The sequence below is a fragment of the Lupinus angustifolius genome, chromosome LG09 (genome assembly GCF_001865875.1).
Source record: "Lupinus angustifolius cultivar Tanjil chromosome LG09, LupAngTanjil_v1.0, whole genome shotgun sequence".
NCBI lineage: Eukaryota > Viridiplantae > Streptophyta > Magnoliopsida > Fabales > Fabaceae > Lupinus > Lupinus angustifolius.
Window position 1 is genome coordinate 8,142,177 of NC_032017.1, and position 22,844 is coordinate 8,165,020.

General features: G+C 33.2%; 7 protein-coding genes across 11 annotated transcripts; 5 read left to right on the forward strand and 2 right to left on the reverse strand.

Moving 5' to 3' along the window:
* On the forward strand, positions 1,558-2,910 carry LOC109357518 (F-box/kelch-repeat protein SKIP30). Its single transcript, XM_019601522.1, has one exon. It carries the CDS (start codon positions 1,583-1,585, stop codon positions 2,615-2,617), a length of 1,035 nt encoding a protein of 344 aa, XP_019457067.1. The 5' UTR covers positions 1,558-1,582; the 3' UTR covers positions 2,618-2,910.
* On the forward strand, positions 3,277-6,364 carry LOC109355699 (tRNA (guanine-N(7)-)-methyltransferase non-catalytic subunit wdr4). The gene is made up of 10 exons (XM_019598881.1): positions 3,277-3,467; positions 3,542-3,727; positions 4,105-4,285; positions 4,369-4,425; positions 4,526-4,596; positions 4,895-4,970; positions 5,045-5,104; positions 5,294-5,403; positions 5,494-5,554; positions 5,848-6,364. The coding sequence occupies exons 1-10, from the start codon at positions 3,361-3,363 to the stop codon at positions 6,217-6,219; spliced, it is 1,281 nt and encodes a 426-aa protein (XP_019454426.1). The 5' UTR covers positions 3,277-3,360; the 3' UTR covers positions 6,220-6,364.
* On the forward strand, positions 8,169-9,880 carry LOC109356092 (protein MARD1-like). The gene is made up of 2 exons (XM_019599430.1): positions 8,169-9,307; positions 9,677-9,880. Exons 1-2 carry the CDS (start codon positions 8,604-8,606, stop codon positions 9,765-9,767), a joined length of 795 nt encoding a protein of 264 aa, XP_019454975.1. The 5' UTR covers positions 8,169-8,603; the 3' UTR covers positions 9,768-9,880.
* Positions 11,174-13,700, reverse strand: LOC109357397. Of its 3 annotated transcripts, none has more exons than XM_019601340.1 (3): positions 13,527-13,700; positions 11,556-13,379; positions 11,174-11,470 (listed from the first exon to the last, which is right to left on the reverse strand). In XM_019601340.1, exon 2 carries the CDS (start codon positions 13,154-13,156, stop codon positions 12,452-12,454), a length of 705 nt encoding a protein of 234 aa, XP_019456885.1. In that variant the 5' UTR covers positions 13,157-13,379; positions 13,527-13,700; the 3' UTR covers positions 11,174-11,470; positions 11,556-12,451. The 3 variants fall into 3 exon arrangements, with proteins under 3 accessions (XP_019456885.1, XP_019456886.1, XP_019456884.1); XM_019601341.1 differs by lacking the exon at positions 13,527-13,700 and having other exon boundaries at positions 11,556-11,844; positions 11,889-13,511; XM_019601339.1 differs by lacking the exon at positions 13,527-13,700 and having other exon boundaries at positions 11,556-13,511.
* LOC109357398 (late embryogenesis abundant protein D-34-like) lies at positions 14,068-15,725 on the forward strand. 3 transcript variants are annotated; one of them, XM_019601343.1, is made up of 3 exons: positions 14,068-14,940; positions 15,040-15,264; positions 15,461-15,725. In XM_019601343.1, exons 1-3 carry the CDS (start codon positions 14,599-14,601, stop codon positions 15,563-15,565), a joined length of 672 nt encoding a protein of 223 aa, XP_019456888.1. In that variant the 5' UTR covers positions 14,068-14,598; the 3' UTR covers positions 15,566-15,725. The 3 variants fall into 3 exon arrangements, with proteins under 3 accessions (XP_019456888.1, XP_019456889.1, XP_019456887.1); XM_019601344.1 differs by having other exon boundaries at positions 14,070-14,940; positions 15,040-15,277; XM_019601342.1 differs by having other exon boundaries at positions 14,071-14,940; positions 15,040-15,273.
* On the reverse strand, positions 16,566-17,497 carry LOC109357399. Its single transcript, XM_019601345.1, has 2 exons — positions 17,048-17,497; positions 16,566-16,957 (listed from the first exon to the last, which is right to left on the reverse strand). The coding sequence occupies exons 1-2, from the start codon at positions 17,456-17,458 to the stop codon at positions 16,877-16,879; spliced, it is 492 nt and encodes a 163-aa protein (XP_019456890.1). The 5' UTR covers positions 17,459-17,497; the 3' UTR covers positions 16,566-16,876.
* LOC109357524 (fatty-acid-binding protein 1) lies at positions 19,107-21,365 on the forward strand. Its single transcript, XM_019601528.1, has 4 exons — positions 19,107-19,489; positions 19,713-19,962; positions 20,298-20,389; positions 20,957-21,365. The coding sequence occupies exons 1-4, from the start codon at positions 19,150-19,152 to the stop codon at positions 21,094-21,096; spliced, it is 822 nt and encodes a 273-aa protein (XP_019457073.1). The 5' UTR covers positions 19,107-19,149; the 3' UTR covers positions 21,097-21,365.

Below are 22,844 nucleotides of genomic sequence, written 5' to 3' on the forward strand. Positions count from 1 at the left end.
ATATGTAATTGCAATTCTGGACTCTATTTTCAAACCCTATTATCACATGTTTTCCCCGACTTGTGTATTATCAATTATTTATCTTATTTTTCCTTTTGTTTTTTGAACATTAGGTATGTTACATCCTCAACTTCAATTTCAACTCATTCATTGTTTTATAAAATTACATACAAATCTCTTATTGTTAGATAAGGTATGTTTGGATGGAGGGGTTTTGAACAGAAAAAAAGGAACATTCTGTTTCATTAAGCATTATCTTTATTGAGACATTTTTAAGAATGAAAGGTATAAAATAAGAGATTATTCGTTACAAAAATAACTCTTCCTTGAACTGTGCAAAGTTGAAGTTGGTGCATCTTATAGAGGGTAGGGTTTATGTGACTGTTATTAACATCAATTTCAACTCATTCATGGTTTTATGTGACTGTTATTAACTTGTCCAGGCATAGGAATGCTACAGATATGTTGTTATAACCTATCCATGGTAGCCCCCCTTCCCTGTAGCCTGAGGAAAAGGAAATATAATATAACGATGTGAAAGCTGTACTTTGGCATTATTTGGGAATTAGATCATGCTAGTTAGTTAACTAAAACTTGAACGTTTGTTGAGTAGAGAGATTGGGATTTTGATTTGAAGGTACTTCCCTTTCTTCATGTGTCTTTTATGTTGGGAATGAACATATCATGATGATGGGTTGCACTCTTTTCTCATATTTGTCCTTTGCGATCTTCATCGGGACCAAATTTTATCTTTCAATTTCTAGAATGAACCAAATTCTCAAATTGTTGACGTGTCTGAGGACCATGCTGGCTGATGTGAACAGTTATAGTTTTATGAAGTAACAATCATGCAATACTTTCAAGTTCTTTAATTTTTCTGAGGGGATTGAGAAAACATGGGGCAGTTGCTGGGACCAGGGTTTGAAAATGTGAGATGTTTTAGAAGGGTTTTTCGGCATTACCTTAGACAATCAACTGCCTATGGTTGACTATTGAACTTATATGTGTGAGTGTCTACATTGTCATCACGACTTCTACCATGAGGTAGGAGAGAGGGATCATTGGTTCGAAATCTTCTGTGTCTGTATGTTAGGCTTACTAGTTACCAACCATAATGAATAGAAAAATAATATACGTTTACATCCATTTCTAATATTTTCTTACATTTTTAGTTTGATGATCAGTAATATTTTGTTGTGATCTAAAATATATAAGAAAAGGGTCATTTATGAAGGAATCAAATATTATCATAAATTATATTCAGTTGCACTCTTTTTGTTGTTATTGCTGCTGTTGTGCTTTTTAAATTATTGGATGGAAAATTTATTGTTTAGTAACTTGTTTGTTAAATGATGCTTTGTAGGCAACAATCTTTCCTTCATACTTTTTGTGTGTCTTTCTAATTACCACACATTTGAAATGAGCACTTGCACTGTCTGACTTTAGCTTTTAATTTCTCGACTATCACAATTTTGTCATAAATTAGTGGATATATATTGTGATTGCAGGTGCACCTTCCATTACAGCAGGAAGTCGATTGTGGTGAATTATAGGACACGGGCGAAATAGTGGTTATAAATTTATGATGTCTGGGCTGATTGAAGGGCTTCCTGACGCTGTTGCGATTAGGTGCCTTGCACGAGTTCCCTTCTACCTCCATCCGACGCTGGAGCTTGTCGCTCATTCATGGCGAGCAGCCGTTCATAGCACTGAGTTATTCAAAGCTCGGCAGGAGGTTGGTTCATCTGAGGATCTGTTATGCGTCTGTGCTTATGACCCAGAGAATTTATGGCAGCTGTATGACCCTCTTCGAGATCTTTGGATTACGCTGCCTGTTCTTCCCTCAAAGATCAGGCACCTTTCCCACTTTGGTGCCGTCTCCACTGCTGGAAAGTTGTTTGTGATCGGTGGTGGAAGTGGAGGTGTTGATCCTTTGACTGGTGATCAAGATGGTTGTTTTGCAACAGATGAAGTCTGGTCATATGACCCTGTAGTTCGACAGTGGTCCCCTCGGGCATCAATGTGTGTTCCCCGTTCGATGTTTGCATGCTGTGTCTTGAATGGGAGAATTGTTGTGGCTGGGGGCTTCACTAGCTGCAGAAAATCAATATCTCAAGCAGAAATGTATGACCCTGAAAAGGATGTCTGGATTCCAATGCCTGATCTTCACCGAACTCATAATTCAGCTTGTTCAGGAGTCGTAATTGGGGGAAAGGTCCATGTACTGCACAAGGATATGTCAACAGTGCAAGTTTTAGACAATGCAGGGCAAGGATGGAATGTCGAGGAATTTGAGTGGCTGCAAGGTCCCATGGCTGTTGTCCAGGGTGCGCTTTATGTGATGAGCCATGGATTAATCAAGCAAGACAAAGAAGTGAGGAAGGTAGTTGGTTCAGCATCCGAGTTCCGAAGGAGATTTGGGTTTGCAATGATTGGACTAGGTGATGAGTTATATGTGATTGGAGGCTTAATTGGCCCCGACAGAATGAGTGACATTCAGCCATTATCAGATGTTGATGTTCTCACACTTGGAAGTGAGAGGCCAACATGGCGCCGGTCAGCTCCGATGACTCGGTGTCGTGGTACTATTCTTGGTTGTACACTGCTGAGAATTTAGACCCTTGACTTTCTTCTAGGCTCCTGTAATCTGTGCTCGTGGGGAGTTGGATCCCTTCAACTAGACAAAGAATCAGTTGTTGAAGGCTTACTTGTTTTGTATGTAAGCCATAATATTTGTCCTTGTTTTTATGTTGATTATTACTTGTTGCAATGAGGTTAGTTGTCATGTGTGTTCTGTTCTGTTCGATTCAAAAAAGGCAACAAATTGGTGCTACTCTAACACTCAATTTATCACTTATTGTTTCTTATGAAAAACTATTCCCTAGTTAGCAAAAATCAACCCTTCCATTTCGTAGTTCATCTTTCTTCTCTCTCCATCTATTTGGATATTTTCCTATTCTCGAATAATGAGACTAAGAGGGTTAGATATATAAATACACAAATGAATTATTCTCCAAATAATAACTAGAGAAAACAGTCTATACATTAACAATGTAATTGACTCAAATGTTTTAGACCACAAAGTTGGACAATTGAAAAAACAATTTATTGATTGGATGTAAAAAACTAACAATATTTAACCTAAAAAAAGTAATAAGAAGTAGAATAGTTGTGTCTTAAATAATTGAGAATATTTTATTCTGGAAATAATTAATGATTTATGAGTTGATAAGTAAAATGGGCTGAGTGAAGTGGACTATAGAGTACAGAGTCCAAAATAGTTAGAAAGTCGAAACCCTAATAAGGGTTTTGGTTATGAAAGTGAAGAGAAAGAAAGAAAAAGAAAGAAGGTAATTGAGAATGGAAGAAACAGAAGCAGAAGTGGCACCCGCACTCATCGCCGTTCATCCTCACCGTTCCTCTGTCGCCGTCGCCGTTGGATGCGACCTCCGCGTCTTCGACCTTCTGTTAATAACTTACTAACCAATCAACTTCACTCTTCATTCATTTCCATTCATACTAATTCCTTTATACATTGCAGCGCTGGTGTTGGAGTTACTTTACTCGATGATTCTTCTTCTTCTTCATCTTCATCTTCTTCATCATTTCATAAGGATTCAATCAGAGCCATTCGTTTCAGTGCAAATGGAAAACTCTTTGTTTCTGCCGGTGATGATAAGACTCTCAAGATTTGGTCTTCTATCTCTTGGCGCTGCATCTTTACTCTGTAACTCTCTTCATTTTATCCATTTACTTACTTAATTTTCTTATAATACAACATTCTCATTATCTCCGATTTAAATCATACATCAACACTTACTTATATACATCACTGCAACTTATTCAAGTTAAAAACAGCGTATAGAAACTCCTAAACTATTTTCTAAGTCCTTCTAGATAATTGCTTATGTGTGTTTATAAGATAAGACCAAATAAGCTCTCCAGATTAAAAAAAAAACTTATTGAATAAAACACTAAATAAGCTGTTTCCACGTGCCATTATCCTTTTGTCATGTTCTACTATATTTGATATCTCTCTCAAATGCTACTTTACTTGGCAATTACATTTTTTGTTGCTGATTCAACTCTACATATTTGTTCCAGTTCCTCTGAAAAGAGAATCAGTGCAGTTGCCATAAGCAACAATGAATCTTATGTGTGTTTTGCTGACAAATTTGGGGTTGTTTGGGTTGTGGATATCACTGGCTTTGATGCCAATCAACCATTACTTGATAAGAAACCAACACCCCTTCTTTCTCACTACTGCAGTATCATCACTAGCTTGGTCAGATTTTATCACTTCTCTATTTCTTTCGTTAAATTTTTTATTCTACATGGTTCTTTACTTTCGCAATGTGCCTTATGCAGGAATTTTCCCCAGATGATCGGTTTATTTTGAGTGCCGATCGAGATTTCAAAATTCGCGTAAGCTAGCATTTCTATCAGCTGAATATGCATTTTTTGCATTTTGGTTCAGTATGTTATTTTTATAACTACATCACTATAACCTTGTTACAATTCACAGGTTACTAATTTTCCTAACAAGCCATTAAATGGAGCTCATGAAATACAAAGTTTCTGTCTTGGTCATACAGAGTGAGAGTTGTTTCTATTCATCTCCTACTATTCTTTTTATGTCTTGATGAATAACAATACCGACTTTTCATGATTACTTATACTGAGTATTTCTTATGCCCTTTTGGGTATGATCCATTTTAAATGATCAAGATCATCCGACAAGAATTTTACAACTTCATACATTATCATCAAAGTTATTTCCCTACTTTCACTTTCCTCCCAACAAACGAGTAAAATTGACAAGTTTTTTGCCAAGTAAAGGTTGTATTTCAAATTTCCTTCCACCTTCTGGATTTTGACATGTTTCTATCTGCAGGTTTGTCTCTTGCCTTGCTTTCTTTCAAGCTCAGGAATACCAGCAGCACCTTCTTTCTGGCAGTGGTGATTCAACTGTTAGTATTCATACATGCTCTTTATTTACTTTTATTTTGTTCTAATTAAAAGTAACATGAATTGCTTTCTTCAGGTCCGGTTGTGGGATGTCTCATCTGGAGCTCTCCTAGATACTTGTGAGGTTGCTAATAAGGTATTTCTATATATCTAAGAGGTTCTAGGAGTTGTGTACTTTTTTTATTCACTTAAATATTAGTCGGTTTGGAATATTATTACTGTGCTAATAATAGTTTAATACTTGTAATAAACAAAATAAATGTTAGTGATTTTAGGAAGGGATCGGTTCTAATTTCATCCTGTTCTTCAACTTCTGTTTCCAAAGGCAGGACTTTTAGAGTCTAATGGTAATGGTAAATCAGAGGAGCATGGCCATGCTGTTACTGATTTATGCACCACCCTGGATGGTTTGCTTGTTGCAGTGGCTATTCAAAGGCAAGTTTTCACTATTGCTTTCTGTCATATTTCTCTTTGAGTTTAGTTTAATGCAACTTTCCTGAAAAGTTTTATTTTATACCACTTTAGCTTGCAAGGAGTAGCATTGTTGAGCCACAATGTTTCTGCACAGACACTTACCCTTGCTAAGGTAAGCGCTTTGTTATCACATGCTTGAAATGACCATTGACTTGCATCATTACTGCCATATTAAGTTATCTCTTGGAATCTGCTTTTCAAGTCTGAAGTTATATTTTCCATTCAATGTATGTACAATTACTTTTGATTTGGTACTCGCCAGTGCCAAATTGAAAATGAGTGCATGTGACAATCATTTTTAATTTGGTCCCTATACCTTAATTCCAAATTGAAAAGTGTCTATATAAGGACTGGGTTGACGGTATTTACCCGAAGTACACTTTAAACTGATTGGGAATGTTGCAGGTGGTTTCTATTGAAGGAGAGGCCTTTGTCCCTACCTCCTTGGGGTATGCCCCCTCTGCTAGGGAATTGTGGATAGTTACAGGTGTCTCTAGTTTACCTGGTTGTAGTCACCCTTCTTTTGCTCGGGTCCGAGTAATTTCCGGTATTGATATTGAGCAAGAGGCAGTTGTTCTCGAAGATGAGAAGATGCCTGGGGGAGAAAAGCTGCTAGAAACATTGCAGGGAACTGCGTCTGTCGATGAGAATGTTTTTTTGGCAGCGGCTGAAGCTGTCAAAGCAGCAATGCACAATCTATTAATAAAAAAGCAATACCCTTCAGAGAGTAGAGAATCTAGGAAGAAAACCAGGAATGATAGAAAACTCAAGCAGTAACAAGTTTGTTTTCTATTTTTTGTCTACACATATATGGAGATGCCATGCTTGGTTTTCATTAATATAAAATTATTGTTTTTAGTTATTTATTTTCTAATAGACAGTATCTAAATATATTAAAACCAGGTTGCCTTCAATTTTGTGGCCAGCCCTTTTTGGTTGTATGAATTATCTTGGAACTATTGTTCATGGAATGCAGTGTAGTAAAATACTAAAATTTATATAGACATGGATCCTTCATGTCATTTTTTGTGTTCTTGTGAAGGTGAATAACAGATGTTATAAATGACTTTTCAATAATCTTTAGTTGGTCCACTAATTAAACTGTTTATTTTTCTTTTGCACATAACCACATAGATGCCATAACAAAATTTATGTTGGGCATAGTATTGGAAAGTATTGTGCTATGAAATAGGTATTCCCAATCCAAGTCTTTGGTACTAGTAAGGGTATTTTTTCATCATCTTGGATAAGGAATCGAAGTCTGGTAACTCATAATCTAATTTTTAGTAAAAATGGCATACAATGATGGCTGACACATTTGCTTATGGAGGACCAATTCCCATTTGTGTGATTAAACATTATTATTTTATTCTCATTAATGATGGAATTTAGTTTCTCAATTAAATACCAAACAAGATATAATATTGAAGTAGTGTGCAAAATAAATGATAAATACTAGGGAAGTTTTCTCCCCTTATCTTCTTGATTTTCTCATATTCACATATCATATGATTTTTGGATATAGTTTTACACAAAATGTAGCATTTATATGTTGGAGTATAAATATTTATATCCAGTTATTATATTATTTATCATTCATTTATAATGTATAATAATTAATAGATAGATAATTTTTTTAAATAAGTTTCAAAATAATTAATAAGCATTAATGAATGAAATGGTTTAAAATTACCTCTAGTATAAAACAAAATTAAGAATTGATGGGGCTGAAAACAAAATCAACTTTAGTGTAAAACAAAATTAAGAATTTGGTGGGGCTGAAAATATGGGTAGAAAATGTTATACCAGATTTTGCTTGAAACATGTCAGACCAGATTTTACCTGAAATAGGTCGAACCTATATAGTATATAGGAGTCTTACATGATAATCTATTAAAAAAAATCAAAGCTTAAGTCTAGTTTGACTTGTTAGTCGGTTTAAATAGATATTATATTATATCGTCTTAAAATAGATTATCAAATCTACATTTAAATAGGTTTGTAGACATACTTTTAACCTATGAAGCACAGATACTGATACGTGTGTCGGGTACGATACGTATCTGATACGTCGACACACATTTTTTCCAAAATACAGGATACGATACTTTCAGGGATACACATATAAAATAATAAAAACACATAAAATATGATAAAATTATAAGTGTAAATTAAAATATCCAAAGTCAAAAATATAATGGAAATTTAAAATCATTACCCTCCATAACAAATCTATTATATCTTATTTTAATGAAAACGAATCTATCCTAAAATCATTGCCCTCCATAACAAATATATCTTATCCTATTTTAATAAAAACGAATCTATATTATCCTGTTTTATTGGAAACGAATGTTATCATATACTTTACTGAAAACGAATCCATATATCCTATATTTTATTGAAAACGAATCGGATACGTATCTTAATATTTATTTATTTTATTTTTATTTTTTATTTTTTGGATACTCTATAGATACGTATCATTCGCGAATCTGAGCGTATCCGTGTCAGACACCGACACGTGGGGGTGTTTGACGAATCCGTGCTTCATAGCTTTTAACTATGTTCATCTAACTCTAACAATTATTTTATATTTTTATATACATTTTTATATTAAAATTAATATATAATATTATTACTTATGTTAAAATAGTAGAATATGAATATTATTATATAAGTAAATAGGAAGGTTGGTTTATTAAGTTTGATAGGCTATATGCTTTTTGAAAAACAAAAGTTTTACATGTTGATAGGAAAAGTCAGTCTAAGTTAACTTATTACTTGCTTCTCCTTCATTTCTCTCTCTCTCTCTTATATATCCACCAAAAAAGTCTCCTTTTTTTTGTTTTCTCTCCTCTAAAGTTGAAGGAGGTTGCAGAGAGAGAGAGAGAGAGAGAAAGAGGTTGTGGGAGTAAGTAGTGGCGAGAGAAAGGGGCAAAAGTTGCATTAGGTAGTACTAGGAAACAAATTAAGAGTACATTGGAAGTTGAGTTGAGGTTTTGTAATGACAAGTATCAAAAACCGCTTTCTATCTTATCTTTTTCTTCCTCACTCCATACCACTTTTAACAAATATACCATAACTGTCATAGCTTGTTGTCTTGTGTTCTGTGTCTATATATATATATATATACATATATACATACATACATACATGTTATGATGTTGTTGATAAGGAACAGGTCAAGAGCAGTGACCAAGCCACCATTGATGGCTGATCATCACACTTCTTCATCACCACAGCAATCTACCAATCAGACTTATGCTACAACTATACTTCCTTCTCTATTTGCTTCACCAAAGTTTATAGACTTCACCAACAACAACTATCTCTCAGGAACTGAGGCCTTGAGAACCCCAACTTCAGTTCTTGACACCAAACCATTAATATCCCCTTTTGGCTTCTTTGGGTATCCATTTTCATATGCATACAACAGAAAAAGCTCATACATTCACAGGTTAGAGTCAAAAAACATTGGTTTAGCTCTTGTAAGTGCTCTTAAAGATGAACCATTTGATGAGAATTCTGGTGAACCAAACAAAGGAAATGTCTTATTTGGAACTAAGCTCAGGTTGAAAGTCAAGGAGTCACAAAACAAGGATGATTCTACAAGAGAAGTTGTTGAAGGGGTTGTGTCTATGAGTGAGATGGAGCTTTCTGAGGAATATACATGTGTGATATCACATCATGGACCTAACAAAAAAACTACACATATATTCAATAATTGCATTGTGGAGGAGAACTATTCCCATTTTTCTGTGCCAAAAAACTCTCATTTATATGCTATTTCTGAAAGTTTCCTAAGCTTTTGTTACACTTGCAAGAAACATCTTGATCAGACAAAGGACATCTTTATCTATAGGTGAGTTTCATTCTCTCCTTTTCTATTTTTAACTTTCATATAATTATCACTTATCATTGTTCTTTTCAAAACAAATATCTTTCTGATCACTAATTCTAAAATAGATATAAGAAAATGCAGTCAAAAAGTGGTATAAATACCCATTTGAAGATTAACACTTCTTAAATGGGATCCACCATATCTACTAGGATATGTTTGGTTGATTATCAAATAACTTTAATGTTTTTTCTTCAAAATATGTATAAAGGAAACACCATCTAATGCAAATGTCAAGAAACTCAATTATTATTATTATTACTACTGTTTAATTAGTTGATGAATTGAGAAAAGTTGAAGGTAATGAATAAGTGCATGGTTTTTGTGATGCAGAGGAGAGAAAGCTTTCTGCAGTCCTGAATGCCGCTATAGAGAGATGGTGTTAGATCACAATTCAGAATCTGATATTGAAACACATTCTTGACTTCAACATTCACCATCCATGCAGTCATGCCAACAATAACCTCCCATATTGTACAAACTTATTATCATATATCATTACTAGCTACTACTATTTTTCAATATCTATTATGCATGTTTCATATCAAATTTAATATTTGAAGTTTCAAATAAAACTCATAGTGTCTTATTCTATTACTCAAATAAGAATATCATGAATTTATAAATTTAGTGACTATTTTACACGTAATGAGTTGAGTTGCTATCTTACTCAATTGAAAATAGTGTCTTTCTTTGAGTTGATGTGATGATGAATGATGATGTAGACTGCTTAATTATTATCCGTGCAATTCTCACCCATCTTCACAAAGAATTCATCAAACCCATTATAATAATACTATAAAAATTAATAATGACATTCACATTAACATATACATTTGTTAAATGTCATTTTCATTACTCATTCAATTATTTGAATATTAGGTTACCCTTAGAAACTTTGATACGTATAAACATAGGGAAAATCCCACAATTTCAAACTTTGGGTTAAAAGCTTATCACTTTCTGATTAATTAAATAACCAAAAATCTTATCACATATATCCTGATTAACACATTAGTCCTAATCCATTATGGTAAAGGCAAGTGCAATATATGTTCTAATCAAGCATAGGAAACAAAAGGTGTAATATAACTGGAGTCATCATTAAAGGAACAAGCTGCATAAGTAATAAATGGATTTGAAAGAAGGTAGAATAGTTTATTTTGTGTCACAAAGAAGAAGAAAAAAATTGCAAAAGGGTTGTGGTAAAGGTGTGAATAGGATTGGATGATAAGGATTACCCCACCCCTTTTCTCTTTTGCACATATATACTAATGGAAATACATCACATTTAGCACAAGAAGCTACCAAAAAATATATCACTACCTAGAACATATACTTTCTAGTCTTGACCTTGTATGCACTAATAGGATATGTTGTACATATATGTGGGTTTGACACTACATCTTGACGCAAAACTTTATAGCATTAGGTCTATAAGTTCATCCACTTATATGCTCTTCAACTCATCAACTTCTACACAATATAGACTTCTGAATATAAAGGGTGATGCAACCATCTCATATCCATGAGTGGTATGAGAAGTATGGACAATTGAACATGTATAATCATCTAAGATGAGATCCAGAACAGAGAATGTGAGAAATGAGTGAGTTAAAGTCCTAGAGAGATTACAAATATCATAACTCATGGGAAAAAATTATGCAAAAGAATCATTAATGAAGAAGTTTCATAGTCCAATACCAAACAATGTTGAGATCACTAAATTTGGATGTAAAAAATCATTAATGAAGATGTTTTATATTCCATATTCCAATCAATGCCGAGACAAATTCGGTTTATTAAGATTAAGATCAATAAGCAATCATATCAACAACAGATATGAAAATATAGTTCCTTCAACATAATGTAGTCAAGAGTCATCATAGTTTAAAGTAACACCACATACACTAAAATTAGTGAAGAGAATGTAGTACTCGATTCATACATAACAATAACATGGTCCATAGATAAGATTCAATGAAATTTTACTTGATCAAATACACAGAAAAGCTTATGACCCATAAGGGACTTCATGAAGAAAAACAAGCTTGCAATGGAGCTAATAATTCAGAAGACCATGACCATGTCTCTTGAACAAAACAGCTTCAGTACAGTTTAACCAACCTAATTCAAACATTAAACAATCATCATTAACTGCAATAAATCAATATATTGAAAGCATTTAAAGAACCATCAAGCAAGATCTTACCTTAATTATGGTATGGTATTGTCAACACTTCCCATGGAGCTGGAAGGTAAGGCAAGTGAAAGACTAAGGAAAGAAGCATTAACAAATACCGAAAAAGGAAAATATAAAGGGCTTACTAGCAAATAGTGTGATAAGGATTAGCCCTAAAACTAAAGCAGACACCATAAAAGTTTATAAGTTATAACTAAAGCCCTTCAAACTTTTCTTTGGATAAAAATAGAAAAGGAAGTGAAGGATCAAACCAGGGAAGCTAAGAAATGAAAGTTAACTTCGGGAAAGAAAGTAGTAACTACTAACAGGTATGCAGAAGATCTCTAATTAGAAAGTGGGAACATATTAGAACAGAATGATGAAGGACAATGGTAAAACAAAGAATTGAAAGGAAAAATAAGGACCCAAGTATTGAGCTCTAAAGAGTTATAAGTGAAGAGTTCTACAATCTACAGTATGTACTAAAAGTAAGAGACCTAAATCCTTTGTTGGATTAAAAGTAAACCACGCTATGAGAAAGATAATGTGAAGTATGAACTACAAATTATGAACTCATGATTCAGCTTGAATCTCAACTCTCCAGGCCATTCTCACCATTATCACCACCATTCTGCTTCCCAACCATTTTCATAGCAGCCTCTATACACATCACAATCAAACCCTTCTCCCAAAACAGCCTTAAACAAGGACCATTCACTCTCTCCACAAGTCTAAACTATCCAATTTACAACAATGCCAACCCACCATAGCCATCAATCATCATAGTGAAGGGCACCCCACAACCCCCATTACTGAAAGTAACACAAACTCAAACTTTTATTTGATCACTGCATATACACCTAAAACTCTAATCCAACATCATACAGAAAGAAAAGCTTATTTAATCATTATGCCCCCTCTTCATCTCATTCGTCATTCAAGTTAAGATTGAGAACGCGACACAGCATCTTTGTCGCAGAATCATCTTTAACAAACAAGTGTAACATACAAGAGGAACACTCCCTGCGAGGGGAGGACAGTGCAGACTTGGCAACCGGGTAATGCATTTCAATCTCAGGTGAGGAACCAGGTAGATCAAGAGACACAGTCTTGGCAGGTGTAACAGAAAATTTCGGTATAGGCAAAGAACTAGGTGGTGGTGAATTTGAGTAAGTTGGTCCAGCCCAAAGTTCTGAAAGCAACAAGCTTCCATCACTGAAAGCTGTGCCCATTTTACAAGCATTACCATTGATAAGAATAGGAGTGCTTTGTTGACTTCTAGTTTTGCAAAGGGTTCTGTTATCTGAGATACCCTCAATCAAAGTTGTGTCCTTTTTACAAGCTTTGGCATTGATAGGAATAGGGGTGCTGTTCAGAGTACTAGTTTTGAAAAGGGTTTTGTTATCTGATGGTGTTTTTGGTGAAGATGCCCTTTTGGTTACAGGTGAAGAATAAGCACAAGACTTAAATGGGGTTGGTAGAATACCATTTCCTCTTTGAAAAGTTTTGCAATTTATGACCCTAAAATCTTTGGAAGGTGAAGAACAATAAGACCCTTGTGGCTTAGGCCTATTGCTGCTGTAGTATTGGTTCCTATGCTGATGTTGTGACATAACAACAAGTGTTTCCATTGTAACAATAACAGAGTCAATTGATTTTAAGGTTGTTTATTCTACTAGATCTCACCACCACAACCTAGCACAATGTATCAGATAATGTTCCAGAAAACCAGCAATGTAAAACGTTGTTGTAATAGTTACCAACACAAATCTTCTTATAAACTGAACAATTTGATCAAATCACCACCCAGATATGAAAATGAAAACCCAGGACAGAACAAAATTTCCTCGGACACTGAAAAAAAACATAAATAAAACCGAAGAAAACAAATTAATAAGGCATGAAAAATGAAAGGGATTTTAATACAATAGGATTGGCGTGAAGAAAAAATAAGTTGCAATAATGGTTATGTGCATTTTTATGTGAAGAGCAAAAATTTACCGATTGTAATGGAAGGAAATGGAGTTTGATTGAAGGGATCTGAAAGTGAAACTAGTGTTTGTGGGAGAGAGTGGAATATAATAATGCGTAGTGTTTGTGTTTGTAACGGTCGCATTAATACAAACTCATAAATTAACATTGCTTACATAGCCCAATTTTTCCCATTAGCTACATTGAATTCAACTTGTCTCTATCCATTTATAATACTTATTTTTAAAATTTGATTTTAATTTAGAGTAAATATTCATTTTAGTCCCTCCTATTTTTTAATATTACCAATTTAGTCCTTCAAAAAAGAAAAGACTTAAAATGGTCTCAAAATTTTAAATAAAAGTCAAACTAATCATTTTTAACATGTTTTACGATACTTAGTGAGAACTAATTTGACTCCAAATGACTAATTTCACCCACATTTAAAATTTGTTGTAACCATTTTAGGTCTTTTATTTCTTTAAATGACTAAATTGATAAGGCCAAAAAATATGAAAGATTAAAATAAGTATTTACTTTTTAATTAAATATGAATGGTGGATGATATACTGATTTGTATAAAGGAGGGGAGATTCAAAGATAGGCTAGGTTGGGCCGTTGAACGTAATAATGGTGGAGCTATAGAACGAAATCCGAATAGAATATAAAAAGTAAGTAAAATTGCAATATGGTGTATTTAGGTGATGGAAAGAGATGGGTCAGTCCAAACTCCAAAGTACAGTACTCCATTTTTCCATGAATAGTATGCACTACTATGTTGTTGTATTTGATTTCCAAGTTATGTTAAATGTGATGCGGTAGTTATGTGATATAGGCAGATTAGTACAAGAGAGAAATTGTTGTGGAATAGAAGGTGAGTCAGAATTGGGAATGGTTGAGAAGTTGCCAAGTAATGACCACATGTCTCTATTGGTGCATGCGGCACTCTCCATCACCGCTTCCATTACTCATCCATTTACTTTAACTTTATACATCAAATATTGATTTTGATATATCCTTTCTATTCACTCATGCATCTATATATAACCCCTTAAAGTGGTACTTGGATTCACTATATAGAAACTATACTCATACTACCATCATGAGCCAGGAGCAACCAAGGAGAGATAGTAGTAATAATAATAATAAGGAAGCACCTATTAGGTATGGTGATGTGTTTGAAGTGGGTGGTGAGTTAGCATCAAAACCCATCACACCAAGAGATGCAGCAACGGTGCAATCAGTGGAATCTCAAATAATGGGTGGACATACTCAAAAGGGTGGTCCAGCATCAATTATGGAATCAGCAGCTGCTAAGAATGAGAGAGCTGGTGTTGTTGGCCATAGGGCATCTACTAACATTGCTAGAAATGATGGGACTTCCATTTACGAGGAAAAATGTGTTGGAGGGAAACGTGTTCTCACTCAGACCCTTGGTGGAGAGGTAATTCATCACTCAGTTCATCATAGGACAGATGATTTGCTCTCATTCATTATTATATATCATATCATAATCCATATCATATATTATATATTGAAACAGGTGTTAGGGCAGTTTGTGAAAGATGATGATGTGTCCAAGGGGATTGTGATTGGCGATGACGATCCATATAAATCAACGGTGGATGATGATCTTCCTGCCACAGTGAAAGCTCCTCAAGTTACACCAACCGAGGACTTTGATTTCATAAGTAACAAAAGCGTTCATGCAGATCTTAATCCTCGTCTTTCTGCCAATCAAGATGATCATAACAATACACAATCAAATGTTCCACCAGTAAGTACGTACATTTTATTATTTATTGTAGTAGTTAGTTTATTAATATGCACTGATTTGTGAAGTTCAGAGCTACTAACTAATTTGGAGGATGAACTAGTTTGATATATACAAGAGTTGAGAGTCTCCACCTTTTACCATGTTATTGAGATAATGTATGCTACACATGATTTATATTGACATGCAGGAGCAACGGGAAACACATGAAAATGATGATGTTATAAGTAGCATACCTGGTGGCATGGGAGCATCCATGGCAACCGCAGATCACAGAGTTTCCAAAAACAAATGAACTTGTATCCACTTTTCTCCTAAAAAATCTCACCTCAAACCAAGTTTTTCTGTGAACTGCATGTTTTTTTCCCCAACAGTACCAGTGGTAGTTGTTTTCATATCTTTCCAGTGTATCAAACTCACCAGTTCATGAATGAATATATAATAAGTTATCTACAGTGTTTGTCTATCTTTACTATGCAACTTAGTAATTAATAATTTGTTCTAACATGAACATTTACTCAAACCAATGTCTAAAGACAAGCTTATGCAGGGTTTTTTTTAGCTCTTGTGTTCAACCAAGAGATTGTGTTACTCCTAGGTGATATGAAAAAAGAGGCATGCAAGAATATTGAGAGTGACTACTATGCTTATGATTATGATGTTTTTATTGCAAAGAGAGAACACATTTATAGTAAGAAATTTTATGGTGCAAAGGCTCCCTTTTGTGACAAGGGGCAAGTACATGATGTGAGAATTGAGTGTGACACCCTTGGACTTAATGATGCTCCTTGTCTTGTGATTAGAATTGATTGCAAGACAGTGATGCAGGTAAAGCAACTCAAGTGGAAGTTTAGGGGAAATCACACTATTTTGGTGGTGGATGGGATTCCTGTGGAAGTGTTTTCGGAGAAGAAAAGATAGCTATCTTTATTGTGTTCAAAAGTTGTCCAGTTGATATAAAATGAAAAGGGATAAGATGAATGAAAATGCTATGAAATTATTTACCATTTTTCTTTAAAAAATGGTGATTAGGTGCAAAAGACTCCTAGCCTTTGGGGTATAAATCCTTGTTTTCCCTTATGTTGTAACTTTTGGATAAATGTTAGTAGTGCACGAAACAACTTGAGTCAGCTAGCTTATTTCATAGATAAATGCTTAGTTCTTACAATCCATGGAACAATCCTCATTTAAGTCCTCTTATTTGAGCAACTTTTAAACATTGTGTTTGATATTGTATACATCTATCTTTATCTTGTTTTCTTTGTACATATGTTTCAAAAGTATATGTGAGAAACCAAAGGAAAACAACATCCTTATCTGTTAATCTAACCCAAGCAAAGGTTAATAATTCACATCCGGGGCCAAATATGTGAAGACAATGTAAAATACTTATACAGTGGTGAAAGAGACATAGACTTGTGTATACATTATTACATGTTACAATCTTACGTGAAATTTAAAGTAATGTGAAATTGTGAATGAATGCCTCTTTAGGTTGTATTCTTCTGTATTGGAATATGAAAATAGAATGAGAGGCATAAAAGGGGAAAAAGGGTGAGCACACCTGAGGAGTAGGAAGAATACAAATCACAGGTTATTCACTTCTTCACTTGTTCCTAACACCAAATGTATCTTCAACACCATTTGTAACCTTTTGTCTGCGCTCAGCAATCATCTGTGAGTATGCCTGAGAATGAAGAAATATTGTATATTATATTAGATGGAAGGTAGTAGTAGTAGTAGTAGTAGAGTAATAAAGTAAGAACAAGTAACCAACCTTGGGATAGGAATAGAGAAAGATGAACCACCATGCTCCTATTAGTAGAGATATGAGTGAAGTTACAAGCACTGATTTGAGAATGAACCAGGTGATAGCAATAATTGATACCCCTGTGAGTGTTATTGTCCATGGCTGACACCAAGAAGGTTTAGTATCCCAAACAGAGTCATACTCAAGGGAGAGGTTTTGGAGGTAACCTTCCATGTCATCAACAAAACCATCTTCATCGATTAAAAATGGATCCTTTTTAGCAAATACAAGTATGGTGGATGTTTTGTTTGGAAATTGGTGTGTGGAATTGATGAGTGAAGGATGAGAAGAGTTATGAGTTTGAAGTAGAGAAAGAGAACGAGATGATGGAGAGAACACTGGGAAGTTCAAGAGCGGTGGCAGGGTCAGTGTTTTCATTTTATCAACACTTATCTCCTTATTCACTCATTCTCTATTTTTTCTACTTCAGAATATAATAGGAGATACACTTGTACTTGTATTCTTGTGGTGCTAGTATAATGGTGTGTTGCCATTTGCTACAAAACATCTATGGGCCTTGGGCCCATAATATTTAGTTGGGGTCCTAGGATATATGTACTCTACCCATCCTAAACTACTTTAATTCATTTTTACCATCTTAAACTTTTAAAATTATACTTTAATATATATTTATTCACAATTTAAAATTTCATCTATAGTGCATTATCCATTGGTTATTTGCGTTAATTTTATTTATAAGTCAATGATAATTAAAAATAAATAATGAATGATATAATAATAGTGTAAAAAAATTCTCATATTGTTAGTGTATTCATTTTTTTTTTAAATTATCTCATCGATGTCACTATTTTAGAATGATATAGTTTTTAATTTCCTATATCTTAAATTTGTAATATGGGCTCTTGTAGGTGTTGATAGCTATAAATATTCCTTTGAGGTAAACTTTTGGGGCTTACAAAAAGAACATTGGAAAAGTCAATTTTATTTTCCAATAACCAATAAACTTATTTTTCTAGTATATGCTTTCCTTTATTCAATGTCTTATCTTTCATCCTTAGTTAACATAATCATAGCATTTTAACCATTTATATTAACTTGATCATGATAATTGATACATAAAATTGTGTCTATTTATATACTACTAATAATGATTAATTAAAAAAATGTGTTTGAGTTATATAGCTGACCAATCATAAATAATAATATATGAAGTTGTATAATTTTTTTTATGACCGAAGATGACCATTATTAATTACACCTTCCAATTGGTCAATGTTTTTAAACTTTATGGTCATGCACAAGTTTTTAAATAATTTTAAGAGAAAAAATGTATCTTATATGAGTTTTATATAATATTATTATGTTATCGATTATTTATGTTTTATCATCATTGATTTCTCAAAAGTGTAATATAGATGAAATGTGAATAATATATTAATTGCATATAATTTTTTATAATAATAATGCATAGATATTATATTTTAAATTTAAATACAAAATAAATAGAAAGTAAAAATGACCAAATTAGATGATAATATTAAAAATATGTTAGTCTAGTAGTATAAGATCACATCAAATTTTTATATAAATTAAAATGTCAAATATTTAGTTTTTGTCAACATATTTATTAGGAAAGATAGTTATACCTCCAAAAAGGAATATTATTGTTTGTTTAGAGGATGTCATTCATTATAGGAAATAAATCAGGTGGTTGTACGGAATATAAATAAATAAAAAATTGTTTATACTATTAATGGATCTTTGACTAAATTACAGCTGTAAATAAATATTGTTATTTTCTCAATAAAAGTATATTATAATATTAAAAAATAAATGGGCTGGTATTAGAGTTGGACTTTGTTTGTTGTGATAGAAAGATAGAAACAAAGATCAACTATCCAAAAATACACGTGTTCACATACATTAAACTAATTATACTACATAAATAACATAAAACAATTATTTTATATTTTTATAATTTTATATTTAAGTTGTCGATAATAACTTTTAATTAAATCGGAACATAATGAGACATAAAAAGTAAGAATTCCAATAAAAGAACATTACACATAACACAAAAGCAAGTGTTAGTGTGTATAGAAAGAGGGATGGGTTCAGTGCGTTTTTCATTTTCCTTTTGGAACAACAACCCCAAACCACCATCACCTCATTCTTCACGCCCTTTCTCTCCCTTCGCCGTCGCCGTCGGTTTAACCGCCGGAGCTGCCACCGCATTCACCGTCCTCACCTCATCCAATCCCAATCCTTTGAAACCAATACCATTGTTTGGTTCCATTACTATGGCTGATAATTCACTTCCTGCTACTCAATCCAACAATGGATCTTCATTCCCTTCTTCCATTCTAACTGATTCTCTCAACCTCCTTGGAATTGGATTTAGGAGGAAGTCCATTTTTGGTCTTAAGACCATTGATATCTATGCTTTTGGTATTGTTTTCATATTATCATAGTTTTATCCTAAGTTCCTACTTATATTATTATTATATGGTTTAGATGTGTATAAATGTTCATGCACTATGTTAATATTGTGTCAATTGGTGATGAAAATGATAACTGCTAAAAATTCAATAAAAACTCTCATACACAAGTTCCCTTCACATCCAATGTTTGTAATGTGCTGAAAGGATTGAAATATTGCCATTCATTGCAGGTGTTTATGCTGACAATAATGACATAAAGAACTATCTTGCTGAGAAATATGGAGCAGTGTCTGCGTCCGAATTGAAGGGCAATAAGGAGTTGACTGAAGATCTTCTGGAAAATGATATATCCATGACAATTAGGCTTCAGATTGTGTATGGTAAATTGAGCATTCGTTCTGTCCGCAATGCGTTTGAAGAGTCTGTTGGAACCAGATTGAAAAAGTATGGTGGATCCGACAATAAGGAATTGCTTCAAAGGTCAATATTTCCTTCAACTCACAATATCGTTTTCATATATTGAGATTTAGTCATTATATTTACTTGTCGGGTCACGAGGTTTCATATTAATTTTAAATCGAAGATATAGAATGCTCTCTTTCACACACCCACTCGCACAAGAGTTTGTTTAGCAATAAACATTTATATGTATATCACCACAACACTTCAAAGTTATATTTTAGTTTTCTATCTTAGCTTTGAATTGACAAAACCATGGCAAATGTCAACTTGAGATGTATGCAACTTATTTTATCCAATTAGTGTGAGCTTTATGTTGCCTATCAGTTTTACTTCACTAGCAAGTTGTGGTGCAGGTTCACTTCAATGTTTAAAGATGATATCAAAATTCCTAGTGGATCTGTAATTCATCTCTCAAGAGAGAAGGGCCATGTTCTTCGCACATCAAGTAAGATATCCTTCTCATTGTCTGCATCTCCATGAATTCAACTTTTAGATTTCTAATGAAGCACATATTTAATTTTCGTTTGTAATTATTGCCAAGTCCAACTTAAGGAGAGTCCCCTAATCAACCATATTTTAAACTGGCTACATGTAGCTTATGCATGGAACATAAAGATAAATCTGCGAGTGCAACCCGAGTTTCGTTTACCTTTCCATCGCAAGAACATTAGTAAAACTACTACTATTTTATATTCCGAAACTTTCAATCTGATAATAGGAAATAGTTTTGTATCTTGTTTTCAGGCAATGTTGAAACTTGTATAATACATGTTCTCTTTTCTAATTTGCCCTGAATCTATTGACAAATGAGCTGTGGGGCCACTGAATCCATCTAGTACCTTATACAGTTATACCATGGCAAGTTTGGTACAGTATGCTTTATACATGTTCTTTAAACATTGCAATTCATTAGCACCTAGTATTAGGTGTCCTGTTTGCTTTATGATTTACATTTTTGTTACATTACACTGCAATAAGAACTTTGACATTAATTTTATCTAATTTCTTGTAGTTGACGGACAAGAAGTGGGAAGCATCCAGAGTAAAGTCCTATGTAAGTCAATCCTAGATTTATATGTTGGTGAGGACCCTTTTGATAAAAAGGCCAAAGAAGACATTGTCCTCAACCTGGCTTCTCACCTCCAGAACTAGATGGTTAATGAAGAATTTTCTCTATGAACTGGTTTCCAGACTTGACATTCCCTTTCTTGTAATTTTTGTTTTTCATGTCTCACTATCAATGTAACCTTGTTGATGGATCCTTTGAGCTTCGAGATTGCAATAAGTCAGGTTATTTAATCATACTTGTCATCATATCTTGTTCTGGCAAGTGACAACTTTCTTTCACTCTACTAAAATGGATTGGATATTTCAATAATTCACTTGCTTGGTTTTATACTTAAATAGATGCTGATTGATTTTAGTTACCAGGTTGAGAAAAACTATTCTGTCCTAATGTTTTCTTAGTTACAAGGTTTAATTAATCCCCATTGGGATTGGAGGGGAAAATAACATAATGACAGGTGACATTTATTCTAAATATTAGTGGTTTGCATCACTCTTGGAAAGAGAACTTTATCAATATGATAGATAATGGTCTCTGTCACAAAATAGGATGCATAGTAGAAACTCCTGGCCACCATGAAGAATGATATCCTAATATTGGAGCCTATGCCATTTGAGGAATTCTAGAGCACCCATTACACAAGGTCTTGAATTTCTGATTCTCTTTCTGGGGGTATCGTTGCTGATTGTACTCGGTTCATGTGCCTGACAATAGCATAAGTGTAAAAGTTTAGGATCTTGGACTTCAACTAGGCATAACATAAAATGTTCTAAATACATTTCTTTGAGTCATATCACTTCACATCTTTGTGAGAGAAAACATCAAGGTAAACAAGATATAAGCATAACAAATGTAAATATTTGATAACATTTATGATATATGTGAGAACAAGATACAAGATAATGAGTTTTTGTACTGGGCAATGGTCTATCCAATGAGGAATGACTACTAAGTGTGTTATAAATTATTAAGTATATTCAAATGTGAGTGAGAAATGGAAGTTAACTATGGTTGGTTGCAAATTTTTGTGTGAGTAGAAGTCACATGTTAGATATGATGTGATGAATTAAGTGGTATATAAAAACTCTTAGTCGGGGCTAAAACCGATTAAACATTAGTATAAATAAACCTAACCTACATATTTTTTTTATTACCAATATATTCCTTTTTTTTTCTTTCTAGTGAAGCTTTACAACACTAGACCAACTTCTTGTTGATAAACCTGACTTATATAATATATAGTAGTTTGAACTTGGATTATTTACTTGTTTAACATTTTTAATTAGCTAACAACTTTCCTTTTAAATAAACTTTGAAAACATCAACTATGAAATTATATTATTATACATATATTTTTATATTCAAATTTCACATATAATAATTTTAATTATATTAAAATAGGATAGTATAAGTATATAATATGTTTAATAAAGTTTTTAGATTGTCTAAATTCTAATTTTTAAATTGAATTACCTATGAGAAAATATCATGGTCTAGGTGCTATTTCTTAAATAATTAAAAATATTATATTATTAAAGCTTTATAGTCTTGTAATAGCTAATAAGTTAATTAATCTTATCTTGAATTATTTATTTAATTAAACTTGTTAAAATTTATTTTGGTGAACCACCAATGATATATTATAATCTTTGAGTAAATAATTAATTCATTTTGCAATATGTAATTGTATATTATAATAAATATCATTCTCAATAATCAAAGATTAACTTTAATCTTGTAAATAGGTGTCAATGTCAATGATCCAATATTAACTTTAATCTTATAAAATATTTATAAAAAAGTAGAGTGATTAATGAATATAAGTAAAAAGCTA

Excerpts from the sequence above, each read along its gene's own strand:
- LOC109357518 (XM_019601522.1), top strand. The coding sequence starts at position 1,583 with ATGATGTCTGGGCTGATTGAAGGGCTTCCTGACGCTGTTGCGATTAGG.
- LOC109355699 (XM_019598881.1), top strand. The coding sequence starts at position 3,361 with ATGGAAGAAACAGAAGCAGAAGTGGCACCCGCACTCATCGCCGTTCAT. Across the intron at positions 4,971-5,044 it reads CTGGCAGTGGTGATTCAACT|GTCCGGTTGTGGGATGTCTC; the intron begins GTTAGTATTCAT and ends TGCTTTCTTCAG. Across the intron at positions 5,404-5,493 it reads GTTGCAGTGGCTATTCAAAG|CTTGCAAGGAGTAGCATTGT; the intron begins GCAAGTTTTCAC and ends ATACCACTTTAG.
- LOC109356092 (XM_019599430.1), top strand. The coding sequence starts at position 8,604 with ATGATGTTGTTGATAAGGAACAGGTCAAGAGCAGTGACCAAGCCACCA. Across the intron at positions 9,308-9,676 it reads AAGGACATCTTTATCTATAG|AGGAGAGAAAGCTTTCTGCA; the intron begins GTGAGTTTCATT and ends TTTGTGATGCAG.
- LOC109357397 (XM_019601340.1), bottom strand. The coding sequence starts at position 13,156 with ATGGAAACACTTGTTGTTATGTCACAACATCAGCATAGGAACCAATAC.
- LOC109357398 (XM_019601342.1), top strand. The coding sequence starts at position 14,599 with ATGAGCCAGGAGCAACCAAGGAGAGATAGTAGTAATAATAATAATAAG. Across the intron at positions 14,941-15,039 it reads CTCAGACCCTTGGTGGAGAG|GTGTTAGGGCAGTTTGTGAA; the intron begins GTAATTCATCAC and ends ATATTGAAACAG. Across the intron at positions 15,274-15,460 it reads CACAATCAAATGTTCCACCA|GAGCAACGGGAAACACATGA; the intron begins GTAAGTACGTAC and ends ATTGACATGCAG.
- LOC109357399 (XM_019601345.1), bottom strand. The coding sequence starts at position 17,458 with ATGAAAACACTGACCCTGCCACCGCTCTTGAACTTCCCAGTGTTCTCT. Across the intron at positions 16,958-17,047 it reads TTCTCTATTCCTATCCCAAG|GCATACTCACAGATGATTGC; the intron begins GTTGGTTACTTG and ends CTTCATTCTCAG.
- LOC109357524 (XM_019601528.1), top strand. The coding sequence starts at position 19,150 with ATGGGTTCAGTGCGTTTTTCATTTTCCTTTTGGAACAACAACCCCAAA. Across the intron at positions 19,963-20,297 it reads AATAAGGAATTGCTTCAAAG|GTTCACTTCAATGTTTAAAG; the intron begins GTCAATATTTCC and ends GTTGTGGTGCAG. Across the intron at positions 20,390-20,956 it reads CCATGTTCTTCGCACATCAA|TTGACGGACAAGAAGTGGGA; the intron begins GTAAGATATCCT and ends AATTTCTTGTAG.